General features: G+C 56.5%; 1 protein-coding gene across 1 annotated transcript; it reads left to right on the plus strand.

Moving 5' to 3' along the window:
* The first annotated feature begins 1,048 nt into the window (after nt 1–1,048).
* On the plus strand, nt 1,049–12,263 carry LOC149285650 (double C2-like domain-containing protein alpha). The gene is made up of 10 exons (XM_089495128.1): nt 1,049–1,298; nt 2,593–2,672; nt 6,338–6,412; nt 6,521–6,630; nt 6,789–6,915; nt 7,481–7,540; nt 8,808–8,965; nt 11,642–11,723; nt 11,826–11,922; nt 12,127–12,263. The coding sequence occupies exons 1-10, from the start codon at nt 1,049–1,051 to the stop codon at nt 12,261–12,263; spliced, it is 1,176 nt and encodes a 391-aa protein (XP_089351254.1).
* Nucleotides 12,264–14,156: the final 1,893 nt, after the last annotated feature.

Raw genomic sequence — 14,156 nt, forward strand, 5'->3', positions numbered from 1 at the left:
CATCTCTCCCTGGTACCTGCCGCGCTCTCCCCGTCGCCGCCGCCGGTCCCGCTCCCCGCGCTCAGCCGTGACTCGCAGGTAAGGAGATGGTGACGCCAGCGGGGACGGACGGGGTGGAATCTGACAGGTGGTGCTCAAGGGGTTAACAGAATTCACACTTTTAAGAGGAATAAAAAGAAACCTGTTTATTGTAAGTCTGCAGCAGAGACGGGGTTAACGTATCGCCGCTTTTCTAGAAGCCGGGGGAACGAAAGGGTTAACGGCGCAATGAGCTGCACGGGGTGACGGTCCTTGCGTTTTTTTGTGCAAGTTATGGCAGCGATGCTCTGCGAAGGGGACGGTGAGCGCGGCGATAATCTGCGGTACTGAGGGAGGGAAGAGTATGTTGGGCGATGAAGGGTTAAGAACCAATTTGTATGAGCAGGGGGTCCCGGGGACGGGGGGGGGTTGCATGGCGCGGTGAGATGCTCTGCGAGTGGGGCTTCCCTCGGACTCCATCGCGAGGACCGGATGAGCCTCCTGCGGGAGAAGCTAAAGCTCTCCGGGAGAAGCGTTTGACTCTTTGCGTTGGAAGAGGTTGTGGCCCCCGTGGCCGGCCGGGGGGGGGGGGGGGGTTCATGACTTGGTGCTCTTCTGGCCGGGCAGGAGACGGTTTGATGGCCGGAAGCTCCAAGACTCAGCGACAAGCAAGACGGTTCCTCCCCAGCGCCAGACTCGGCAGGGTCCGCGATCTGCGGGGTCCGCAGGAGAGGGGGCTTCGGCACAGAGAGGGGTCCCCGGAGCGATCGCCGGCTGCCGGCTGCCATGTGACGGGACCCCAGACTCTGAACCCCATCCAGGTCTCCGTCCATCGCTTCGTGGAGCTTTAGCTTCTCCCGTAGGTCCTCCCCAAAACCTCTTGGCATGGAGTCCGGTTTCCTCCCCGTCTCCGGGGAATCTTTCTAAATACGAGCACCGCAGATTATCGCCTACCCCCCGCAGAGCATCGCTGCCCCCTCTCCGCCGCCGACACGCCTCAGCGGTCTCCCGCTTTCTTGCAGACCCCCTGATGACGGTCCGGCGGGGGGACAAAGTTCCCATCAGCATCCAGGAGCACATGGCTATCAACGTGTGCCCCGGCCCCATCCGGCCCATTCAACAGATATCGGACTACTTCCCCCGGTACTCGCCGTGGCCAGAGGGCACCCCGTCTCCCACCGGACCTCCTCGCAGTCTCTCGCCGCTCAGCATACCAGTCCAGGGGGCCGAGCCGGGGGCCGAGTCTACAGACCTGGATAACTACGATTCGGACGATGGCAGTACGTATTCTCACAGACACGACGGACAACAACTCCCATCAGCCGCCACAAACGCTTCATTGTTTATCACTCTCTCTATCATTTCCTGCTCTCCTTTCCCTCCCCTCTCTTTCCACATTCTGCTCTCTCTTTTCTCTCCTTCATTACCTCTCTTTTTCACCGTACTGCTCTCTCTTTTCTCTCTGTTTAATTTCCGGCTCTCTTTTTCCTCGCTTTCATTTCCTGCTCTCTCTTTCATCGTTCTAATATCTCTTTCCTCTCTCTTTCATTTCGCGGTCTCTCTTTTCCTCTCTGTGTCTTTCGCTGTTCTACAATCTCTTTTTCTCTCACACTCATTTCCTGCTCTCTCTTTCCCTCTCTTTCTCTCTTTCACTTCCTGCTCTCCCTCCCTCTCTTTCACTGCTCTTCTCTCTCTTCTCTCTTTTTCCCTCCTCTCTCTTTCTCTGTTCTCTTTATTTCCGTCCCTCTGTTGTCTCTTTTGCGGCTGCGAGGACTCTCTGAATCACATGTATTGTGTGTAATTGTGAGTTAGGCTGCGAGTGACGAGTGCATGCGCGTGACATCCCCCCGCGACGCCAAGGCCGCACACAACACGCCAACATATTACATACATGTGTCAATAAAAGCTCACAGCGGTGGCCCAGCCTGATCTCTGTACTCATTCCTGCTTGAGCACTGGTGTGTCAGAGAATGCCGCGAGCCAGGAATATTTAGTGGCCCACGGCGATAAGACCGGGAGCCAAGGTAATCGGGGGCTAATAATTCATGTAAAGTCAGGGAGCAGGAAGGGGGGGGTGGGGGGGGGTGATGTCCGAGTCGAAAATGATTATTTTTTTGCTCTACAAAGTAAAATTGGATTCTTTGCTGTTTTTCCTCCTCATCTTCTGGATAAACAGCCGCGTGGGATTTATGTCTGTATATCACCTGTTCTCAAGTAAATGTCTTCTGAAGAGAAAAAAGCCCCTCGCACCGGGGGAGGGGGGTAAATTAAGGGGAGGGGGTATATTAAGGGGGGATATGTTAAGGGGAGGGGGGTATTAATTCACCCAAGGGCAGGGAGCGGAGACACCACAAGCTCTATCATTGGTCCGGCGCTTCAGAAGGACGTTGCCTCCACCATATGCCCCCCATTGACAGGTCACGGAGCTCGGCTCGGGGGGTCTTTAGCCCCAGTCGCGGCCCCCGTGGAGGTTGATGGTACGGAGGACTCGGTGGGCTGAGGGGCCGGGTGTTATAGGAGATGCAGGTTTCGGGGTCCCACGAGGGGTTCTGAATTCTTCTGTCTTTATTTTAGCAGCGCTGGGGACCCTGGAATTCGAATTATTCTACGACCAAGAGAAATGTATCCTGGAGTGCAGCGTCCTGAGGGCCAAGGTAAGCCCAGGGGCCCCGCGCCCCCCGGGGCAATCGGCTCAAACGGGGCTTTGGGAATATCGGTTTCTGGGGGGGGGGGTTGGACATTTTTCACCCCAGTGTCACTGATCCGGTGAAATCATCAGCGGTGGCCCCTGCCGGGGGTCAAGAAGGAGAGGGGGGCGTCCTGGTTTTGGAAGCTCACAATCTATTAGGAGGTTGAGGGAGAGGGGGCTCCTTGGGTGAGGATGTTGTGATGGGGGGGGGTAACGGATGCAGAGTCCAGGAATAAAGAGGTTTTTCATGCTGGGTGGGGGGGCACCGGGCAGCCGTTGGACGGGGGAGAAGAGGAAGCTCCCTCACTCAAGTCTCTGGCATCCTCATGTATGGAGGGGAGACAGAGCGCGAAGTGAGTGAGGGAGAGAGAGAGAGAGGGAGAGAGAGAGAGGGAGAGAGAGAGAGAGAGAGAGAGAGGGAGGGAGAGAGAGAGGGGGGGAGAGAGAGAGAGGGAGGGAGAGAGAGGGAGGGAGAGAGAGGGAGGGAGAGAGAGGGAGGGAGAGGGAGAGAGAGAGAGGGAGGGAGGGAGAGAGAGGGAGGGAGGGAGGAGAGAGGAGAGAGAGAGGGAGGGAGGGAGGGAGAGAGAGAGAGAGAGAGAGAGAGGGAGGGAGGGAGAGAGAAAGAGAGAGAGAGAGAGAGAGAGAGAGGGAGGGAGGGAGGGAGGGAGGGAGAGAGAGAGAGAGAGAGAGGGGGAGAGAGAGAGGGAGGGAGGGAGAGAGAGAGGGAGGGAGAGAGAAAGAGGGAGAGAGAGAGAGGGCGCGGAACAGGCAGAGTGCCGGAGATTTGTAGACTTTGGAGAAAGCTCTGCCTTAAGATTTAAGAGATAAGCCCCCCCCTCTCTCTCACACTCACTCTCACACTCACATTTGCTGCCTTTTCCATCCCTTCCTTTCTCTCATCTCTCTCATGTCCTCGCTCTTTTCCTTTCTCTCCTGTATTCTCTGTCTTTTCTCTCCTCTCTCCTCTGGTTTCATTTTTCTCTCCCTTCTTCTTTCTGCCTCTGCCTGCCTTTTTTGTACTCAAATATTTGCCCCGATGGCCATTCTCACCCAAATCATTTAATCCCAGAAATCCCGCCTGGTTGGCTGTGGCTGCGAGGGCCGTGGCTGTGGCCCCCTGGACTGGTAAATCTGCTTTAATGTCGCATTAGGACCATAGAGTAATATATTTGAGACAGCAGAAAAAAAAAAGAAATTCTGCAGAGAGATTTATAGAAAATAAATGAATTTGGAAATAAAATCCCGGCGTTTCTGCCCCTGGCGGGGGTAAAAGTCTCGGGGGGGGTTATTGGAGTTATTGTTATGAGGAGGAAGCTTGAGATTCTTGTCCTTGGCGCGTTGTTAGAGACGCGAGGCAGGGACGGCTCTTTGTGCGTCGCCCCCGGCGTGGGCAGAACACGCGAGAGCCGTACCTGTCTGCACCGTATGTACAACACGAGGCGTGTTCCCACCAATCACTCAGCAAGTACAGACCCCCCCGTGTGCCCCCCCCGGGGCAGCAGGTACGGACCCCGCGTGACATTTCTCCCCCCGCCGGCAGTCCGCGCCGCGCAGGCTGATCGCTCTCTCATCCCTGTAATCCGGATCCTTCTGCTGCTCTCAGAACATAAATCCCGACCAAACCTCCTAATCCTGTTAGCGGCGCAGATCCCCCCGCCGGGGCATTCCACCGGAGATGGGCGACCCCCCCGCCGGGGCATTCCACCGGAGATGGGCGACCCCCCCGCCGGGGCATTCCACCGGAGATGGGCGACCCCCCCCGCCGGGGCATTCCACCGGAGATGGGCGACCCCCCCGCCGGGGCATTCCACCGGAGATGGGCGACCCCCCCGCCGGGGCATTCCACCGGAGATGGGCGACCCCCCCGCAGGGGTATTCCACCGGAGATGGGCGACCCCCCCGCCGGGGCATTCCACCGGAGATGGGCGACCCCCCCGCCGGGGCATTCCACCGGAGATGGGCGACCCCCCCGCCAGGGCATTCCACCGGAGACCGGTGACCCCAAACTGAGCTGCAGTATAAGGCTGGGACCCCAGGAATTATATCCGTATTCCCTCTGCAAACACAGACGAGATTCCGATAATGTAAAGCAGTTTGACTTTACTCAGAGGGTGGTGGATAAGTAGAACGGCCTCCCAGCAGAAGTGGTAGAGGGCAATACAGTGAGGGATAGACTTTGCAGCAGGAGAAACGGGGCGACTCGAGGGAGCCAAATGGGGCCGATCTGCTGATACGCTGTCATACAAAGAGTTATGGGTTACCCCCTCGTCACCTCTAGGACACTAGTTTGGGGGTAAAGCTATTCCGTGGGGCAAAAGTCTGTCCTGAGAAAACACTACTCTGTGGGACTGGCGGAGCTTGACACCAGCCTCTCGGCAGCGGCAGACTTGCTGGGCTCGTCTGTAACTGATGAAATGCCAGGACTTTGTGCTGCAGCAGCGAGACTGAGCGTTCTCCTTCCGCCTGGAGGAGAGACAATCGCCGGAGGCTGTCGGCGCGGAGCTTCTGGTACATGCGCACGCCTCGGGACTGCTTCATAACACTTTACCCTTCGCGTGCCGCCAGCGATGGCACCCTATGTGTCTCCGTGGCAACCAATCGCTCTTCCCCCTGGGAGTCACTAGGATAGTACCGAGACCCCCAGCCAAACGGGGCATCGGGGAGAAATAACCTCCCAGCGGGGCATCGGGGAGAAATAACCTCCCAGAGGGGCATCGGGGAGAAATAACCTGCAAGCGGGGCATCAGGGAGAAATAACCTCCCAGCGGGGCATCGGGGAGAAATAACCTCCCAGAGGGGCATCGGGGAGAAATAACCTGCAAGCGGGGCATCAGGGAGAAATAACCTGCGAGCGGGGGCATCGGGGAGAAATAACCTGCGAGCGGGGCATCGGGGAGGAATAACCTCCCAGCGGGGCATCGGGGAGAAATAACCTGCGAGCGGGGCATCGGGAATCATCTCTCGCTTGCGCATGTTGTTGCCGGTCGGCAGCCTCGATGCCCTCATTTGCATATGTTGAGGGGTAATTGGCTGAGAAGTAATTAATCGAGGGCCGCGGTTCGTTTAGCGGGGTTTCAGGCGCTGGCGGGGGGGGGGGGGACTTTATAAATAGAGCGGCCCCTGAACAACGGCATCAGCACCACACTCACCGACTTCCCCCACGCCTTCCACGCAGTCACGCTAAATAAACATTCAGCAGCAGAAACGGTTTCAAATTACATCGTTTGGGATGATTGCAGTGCTGTTACCATAGCAACAAAATGACATTACTGCCGGTTTCTCAGTTTTGGGGTTTTTTGACCCGTTTGCTCCGGAATCGCTCTTTATTTAGAACGCGAGAAACATCAAAAGAGGGGAGAAGTTACAAAGAGAGAGCCCGGAGTCCAACACTAGAGCGTCAGAGACTGAGATGGAACGGAAGGGAGTTTTACTTTACTGAGAGGGGGGTAGCTAAGTGGAGCAGGCTCCCAGCAGAGGTGGTAGAGGGTAATACAGTGAGGGTATTAATCATGCATGGGATAGACATACGGCTCCTGAATCTAAGATGAGACCGACGAATGGGGGCCGAATGGGGCCGATCTGCCAGTTCTTTTTTTCCAGCTTTGACTGATACTGTTATTCCTCCCCTAGGGGTTGAAGCCAATGGACTTCAATGGTTTGGCCGATCCCTACGTGAAGATCCATCTGCTCCCCGGAGCCTGCAAGGTGATGAGAACCTGCACCATGACAGGGCCACGGGCCACGGAACCTGCCCCCCCAGGAGGATTTCACCCCGGGTACCCTTTAGCAACATCTTGTTTTTTTCCGCCCCAGGCCAACAAACTGAAGACTCGCACGGTGAGGAACACTCTGAACCCCGCGTGGAACGAGAGTCTGACGTACTGCGGGATCACGCAAGAAGACATCAGCAAGAAGATCCTGAGGTGAGGAGAGGGGGGTCCCAGCGGCACAGCTCTGCTTCTAGATCCTTCCGGGGGTCCCGCCGCGGCTCAGGGGGCTCCACGGGAGCCTCGGCCCACGAGCCTCACTTGGCCCGCTCTTGTACCAGGCTGAAGGGGTTAAACACGCGTGTGCTTCGCAGGATCTCCGTGTGCGACGAGGACAAACTGAGTCACAACGAGTTCATCGGAGAGACCCGAGTGCCCCTGCGGCGTCTGAAACCCGGACAGAGGAAGCGATTTAATATATGCCTGGAGCGGCAAATCCCGGTGAGAGAGAGGGAGAGGGGGAGAGAGAGAGGGAGAAACAAGAGAGAGGGGGAGAGAGAGAGAGGGAGCGAGAGCGCTGCGGGAGAAACAAGGGAGAGAGAGCACTGCGGGAGAAACGAGAGAGGGGGGGAGAGGCAGAGAGAGGGAGGGAGAGCGACGCGGGATAAACAAGGGAGAGAGACAGGGAGAGCACTGCAGGAGAAACGAGAGAGAGGGGGAGAGAGAGAGGGAGAGGGGGAGCGAGAGCTCTGCGGGAGAAACGAGAGAGAGGGGGAGAGAGAGAGAGAGAGAGAGAGAGGGAGCGAGAGCGCTGCGGGAGAAACGAGAGAGAGGGGGAGAGAGAGAGGAGAGAGGGAGCGAGAGTGCTGCGGGAGAAACGAGAGAGGAGGGGGGAGCGAGAGAGGGAGAGGGAGAGGGGAAGCGAGAGAGGGACAGCGCCTATAGAGAGATAAATGGATTCAGCACCAGAGAGAGAGGGACAGTTTGTACCAGGGAATGAGATACCTCCCCTAAGGGGCGGCGGATCTTGGTCTGGGCTGACATTCATGTGATTTGTGTCTTTCAGCTGGCGTCGCCGTCCTCCATGTCTGCGGCTCTGCGGGGGATTTCCTGCTACCTCAAGGAGGTGAGAAGCGGCCCCCACGGACAGACCCCCCCCCCCCACAGACAGACCCACACAACCCCTCCCCCAAACGGACAGACCCACACAACAAACACCCCCCCCCCCCCCGTGGACTTTACTGCCGATGTCTGCAGCTTCCTCGCTGTATCTGCCGCTGTAGATTTGCGTCTCCGGCTGTCTCTGTAAATTAAATGACACAAATACTGCCCCGCGGTGATGCCAGGGAAGGTTATTCCTCCCCGATGTTTGAGCGGTGTGACAGGGTGCGCTCTCATTAACAAAAACTCCCATCATGCTCAGCAGGGAAAAAGATACAGCCGTGACGCAAACCCGTGCTGGGAGATACAGTCTGTGGGACTCCAGCTGTCTCTCTCTGTCTCTTTCTCTCTCTGTTGCCCTCATTATGTGGGATTCATGTCTCCGGCCGCCCTCTCTGGGCTCGAGGTCTCATTATCCGCTCTCTCTCTCTCTCTCTCATTATCCGCTCTCTCTCTCTCTCTCTCATTATCCGCTCTCTCTCTCTCTCTCTCATTATCCGCTCTCTCTCTCTCTCATTATCCGCTCTCTCTCTCTCTCTCTCATTATCCGCTCTCTCTCTCTCTCTCTCATTATCCGCTCTCTCTCTCTCTCTCTCATTATCCGCTCTCTCTCTCTCTCTCTCATTATCCGCTCTCTCTCTCTCTCTCTCATTATCCGCTCTCTCTCTCTCTCATTATCCGCTCTCTCTCTCTCTCTCTCATTATCCGCTCTCTCTCTCTCTCTCTCATTATCCGCTCTCTCTCTCTCTCTCTTCTTCTCTCAATATTTCTCCTCTCATCTCGTGATCTCGTTCACCTCAACGTCCTCCGTCTCTCCCCTCTCTCGGGCTCGGTTATATCCCCCGACGCTCCGCGCGGCCCCCCGCACTGACCCCCGACACTCCGTCCGACCCCCGACGCTCCGCACTGACCCCCGACGCTCCGTGCGGCCCCCCGCACTGACCCCCGACGCTCCGTCCGACCCCCGACGCTCCGCACTGACCCCCGACGCTCCGTGCGGCCCCCCGCACTGACCCCCGACGCTCCGCGCGGCCCCCCGCACTGACCCCCGACGCTCCGTCCGACCCCCGACGCTCCGCACTGACCCCCGACGCTCCGCGCGGCCCCCCGCACTGACCCCCGACGCTCCGCGCGGCCCCCCGCACTGACCCCCGACGCTCCGCGCGGCCCCCCGCACTGACCCCCGACGCTCCGCGCGGCCCCCCGTACTAACAGCCGTCATGTTTGCCCAGCTGGAGCGCTGTCAGGAGTGGGAGTTGGAGGAGCGAGGACGGATCCTGCTGTCTCTGATGTTCAGCGCGGAGCGCGGGGGGCTGGTGGTGGGGATCGTCCGCTGCGCTCACCTCGCAGCCATGGATGTCAACGGATTTTCCGATCCCTACGTCAAAACGTGAGTCTCTCATGGAGTGCGAGCGTCCTGTGGAGTGCGAGCGTCTCGTGGAGTGCGAGCGTCCCGTGGAGTGCGAGCGTCTCGTGGAGTGCGAGCGTCCCGTGGAGTGCGAGCGTCCCGTGGAGCGTCCAGATGTTAAATAAGGAAGTTTGACTTTACTGAGAGGTGGCAGATAAGTGGAGCAGCCTCCCAGCAGAGGTGGTAGAGGGTAATACAGTGAGGGGTATTAAACATGGATGGGATAGACATACGGCTCCTGAATCTAAGATGAGACCAACGACTGATTAAGGGGCCAAATGGGGGCCGATCTGCCGGCAGGTTCCAGATGTTGAAGCTCCGTCTCCCCCCAGGCTGTGGTTACGGGGTCCGTGCCCCCCCCTCCTGCGGGGGCTGGGAGGGGGTGGGATTTTCTCAGGTTTTTGCTATTTTGGTGTCGATCCGCTCGTCGGCGCGCCGTCCGTTAATCACAGAATGTACATGGAAGGTGATAATTAATTCCAAGCACGGGGCGTTAACACCTTCACTGCCGCGGCGTCAGCGACCCCCCCCCCCCGGCTCTCGGCCGTATAACGGAGATCCGCAACGACGCCGATCCAGTCAGCCTTTTCAATGGCCAGAGAGGGGCCCTTTTATCACAGAGGGCGTGGTTAAAGGCGTGGCTGTGGGCGGGGGAATAATGGGGTTTATTCACCCCGTTTAGTTTATAAAGCCGTTTCCTGCTGTTTCTATACACATTATCGGGGCTTTTAGGGCTGTAGAACCCTGCGATCCCCTCATACCCAGCAAACATTCTGACCTCCTAGCAAAGAGGGGCATCTGGGGAGGAGAGAGGGGCATCAGGGGGGGAGAGGGGCATCAGGGGGGAGAGAGGGCCTGTATAATGTATAGCTAAATCAGCGAGCCGGCCCTGTATAATGTATGGTGGTATATAGCTGGTGAGTTATGTTACTGTTAGTCCGGAAGGTTCTTGCGGTCCCCTGTATGGGGGATATAATAAGACCCTCTTCCGTGAGCAGACGGAGGGGCGCGTGTGCACTGATACCCCGCCCCCCGCGGTCAGCGATTGGCCGGTGTGGGGGGGGTGACCGGGGGGGGTCTGTGGGCTCTGTGCCTGCAGATAATGCACAGAAATGTCTGCTAAATGGGGCATCACTTATTGTGCGATGCGCTGGTGTGTGCGGCCGTGTGTAACGCTCTCCCCCCGCGCGCTCTCCCCCCGCGCGCTCTCGCATTCTATCACTAAACCGCGTCCCCGGTGTCTGTCTCTCCGTTATCTGTATCTGTCTCTCTCTGGCTGTCTCTCTCTGGCTGTCTCTCTCTGGCTGTCTCTCTCTGTGGCTATGTTGGCCTCGTGGGATTTTTTAACCCCGAGTGGGGTGGGTTGTGGTTTCCGACACACGTGTAACACGGCTGCACACGGATGGCCGGCCCGACCGGGGTCCCCTGGGTGACCTGTTTGTAGGACACGAGACGGCGGGGGGGGGTCTCATACCTTTTGGTCCCGGGGGACACCAAAGGGGGGGCAGATGCTACAGATAAGGGGGGGCGTGAGGAGTGTCTGCGGCTCCATATACCTCCGCGTAACACCAGAGGGGCAGAGGCTGAGACGGGATGCAGAAGGAAGTTTTACTTTACTGAGAGGGGGGTGGATAAGTGGAACAGCCTCCCAGCAGAGGTGGTATTTGGTAATACAGTGAGGGTATTAAACACGCATGGGATAGACATACGGCTCCTGAATCCAAGACGAGACCAACGACTGATTAAGGTTTGACTGCAGCTCGCCCCGGGGTAAATCTCTCTGTATCCCCCCTCGGCTCTGGTCTGTATGTAATGTATGTGTGTGGGGGGGTATATGTATGTAATGTATGTGTGGGGGGGGTGTATGTATGTAATGTATGTGTGTGGGGGGGTATATGTATGTAATGTATGTGTGTGGGGGGGTGTATGTATGTAATGTATGTGTGGGGGGGGTGTATGTATGTAATGTATGTGTGTGGGGGGGTGTATGTATGTAATGTATGTGTGTGGGGGGGTATATGTATGTAATGTATGTGTGGGGGGGGTGTATGTATGTAATGTATGTGTGGGGGGGGTGTATGTATGTAATGTATGTGTGTGGGGGGGTATATGTATGTAATGTATGTGTGGGGGGGGTGTATGTATGTAATGTATGTGTGTGGGGGGGTGTATGTATGTAATGTATGTGTGGGGGGGGTGTATGTATGTAATGTATGTGTGTGGGGGGGTGTATGTATGTAATGTATGTGTGTGGGGGGGTGTATGTATGTAATGTATGTGTGGGGGGGGTGTATGTATGTAATGTATGTGTGTGGGGGGGTGTATGTATGTAATGTATGTGTGTGGGGGGGTGTATGTATGTAATGTATGTGTGGGGGGGTGTATGTATGTAATGTATGTGTGGGGGGGTATATGTATGTAATGTATGTGTGTGGGGGGGTGTATGTATGTAATGTATGTGTGGGGGGGTGTATGTATGTAATGTATGTGTGTGGGGGGGTGTATGTATGTAATGTATGTGTGTGTGGGGGTGTATGTATGTAATGTATGTGTGTGGGGGGGTGTATGTATGTACATGGGGGGGCAGCACTTGCACCTGCCTACAGGGGGCAGCGAGGGGCATTATATTCGGGGATAACGGCCGCCGTTTCCCTGCAGTTACCTAAAACCAGACGTGGAAAAGAAATCCAAACACAAAACGGCCGTCAAGAAGAAGACGCTGAACCCAGAGTTTAACGAGGTGGGTGCGATGCTCTGCGGCCCGGGAATTTGCCCCGTGGCCCCCGGGGACCCCTGCTGTTGGTAAATGCGGGGCAGTAACCCCGGAATCGGCTCTTTTCAGGAATTCTTCTACAAAATCGGCCAGGTGGAGCTGCACAAGAGGAGCCTCGAGGTGACCGTGTGGGACTACGACCTCGGGAAGTCCAACGACTTCATCGGTGAGCCTCTTACCCCGCCGCCCCCCCCGCACATCTGCCCCTCTCCGATATCCCGCCGCCCCCCCCCCGATATCCCTCCACCCCCCCTGCACATCTGCCCCTCTCTGTTACCCTGCTGCCCCTCTCTGATACCCCGCTAGACCCGACACATTTGCCCCTCTCTGCTATTCCAATACTGACCCCTTTTACCCTTTCACCCTGCAGGGGGGGTCACCCTAGGGGTTAATGCTAAGGGCGAATGTTTGAAGCACTGGATGGAGTGTCTCTCCGCCACCAACCAGAGAACAGAGCACTGGCACACGCTAACCAACGAGCTTCCGGGATCCACTTACACCGAATGAGGAATGCGGCTTGGAGAACCGGGCAGAGAACACATTGAGGGCCACACTCTCACGCTCACACGCCATATGAAGACGGCAGCCTCGCACGGCGGCTCCTCCATTCTTCCCCCGGCCCCCAGCCACTCACATCACTGCGTACCCCCCGAGGATCGGGGGACAGAGTGTCAGCTCCTAGGGTTCTGGGTCTATACAATGGTTTTCCCGGTAGATTAAGAGCCTGGCTTTCTTCTCGCACACGCTCCACTTTTTTACCCACAATCCTCCTGCCCTCGCCCCACACAGTCGGGGCACATTAGCCATTGGGTATGAAGCGGGTACATGCCCCGGGGGTACATGCCCCGCGAGATACCCCATGACCCTTTAAGATGACCCTTTTTCCGATGTAAGTTTTTGTATGGGGTTTGAATCCCTGGGGGGGGCTCTGCCCTCTGGAAATGCCCCCCCCCCGCGTCTGATTTTTAGGCTCCATTCCACAGCGGCTCCCTCTCCAGGCCATTAAGAGACCCTACAGAACCTATATAATAATACAATAATAAAAATAATAATATATCTGAATACATCAGCAGGGGCCAGGGGGCAGTCGTTTGGCAGCAGGGGGGGCAGAAGCAGACATGGGGGGGCAGAAGCAGATGTTGCCCCGCTTGGTGACTTTTACAGGCTCTGGTAGTAAAAGCAAAATGACTGCTCCGAGACCTAAATTGATATTATTTATTGCTATATATAGCGCCATCATAGTCTGTAGCGCCGTACAACGGGTCTGGTTGCATTAAATATAATTAGTTTTGATTCTAGCCGCTGGGCACGCACCTCGCACCCCTCCGTGTGACGGCAGTTTGTGGTCAGGGCCCGTGGCCGGTGGTACAGTATGAGGGGCCGGTATACAGCCTCTCCTAGGAATAACACTGTAACTACGCCGCGTTAAACCCAAATAACTTCTGGCATTACAAATAGCGCTAGCAGACAGAGTAGCGCAGTACAACGCATTCAGCTACAGAACTCCGTGTTTTACCCCGTTCACGAATGTGGACGTTCCCCAGTATTATCCACAGAACCCCAACTTATACCCAAGGAGGCTTCTTAACACAAAACCCCTTTTCCCACCCATGTTACAGAGATCCGCGTCTCAGAGTCCTCTCGGTGATTGAGACCCAGGCACACGGCCTCATTTCACTCTCCTCGTTGCAAAACCTCTGAGTTTTAAGATCTTTGGGGTTTTTAATCGTCTTCTTTTGCGTGAGACCCCGGGGCAGAGCCGCCATATTTATCTGTCTCAAGCCAAACGCAGACTTTGACGACACTGTTTGTCCTCCACGCGTGTTTCCACCACTTGTTCCGTGATATTGCACACGTATGCATCGAAACACATTAATAGATATTTGCTGAACTGCTGGGATTTTTAATACATGGTGAGGGGGAGAGGTTGTGGGGCAGACATGTGACCTGGGAAGGAGTCCAGGTTTGGGGCAAGCTGCAGCGGCAGGGCTGGAGGCATCTGAGGCAGACCGCTGGGGAGACGCGGGCGGACGGGGCAGAGTCAGGACAGCGGCCGGGTCTCAGGCCCAAGCTTCCGGCAGCCGCTGCACCCGTGACACACAGCTATGCACACGCCTCGCTCTGGGCTATGCACACACGAACACGCTCAGTATTTGCACGTTTTTGTGACTTCTCGTTTTGTATGTTGGGGGTGTGACTTGTTTTCTATATCGGGGGGGTGAGTCAGTGCTCGGGATTTGCACGCAGGCACTGCATTATGCAAGATTTCTGTTATTTTGTAACTTTATCACATTTCTGTTTAATAATTTTCAAGTTTACGGTGAGGGAATAGTGGGCCAACCGGTGCTCGGATGGCCAACATCAAGCGGGGCGGGGGACGGGTACCGGTAGAAGTGGCGG

This window comes from Sceloporus occidentalis, unplaced genomic scaffold (genome assembly GCF_023333645.1).
Source record: "Sceloporus occidentalis isolate IW3139 unplaced genomic scaffold, rSceOcc1.0.p SCAF_76, whole genome shotgun sequence".
NCBI lineage: Eukaryota > Metazoa > Chordata > Lepidosauria > Squamata > Phrynosomatidae > Sceloporus > Sceloporus occidentalis.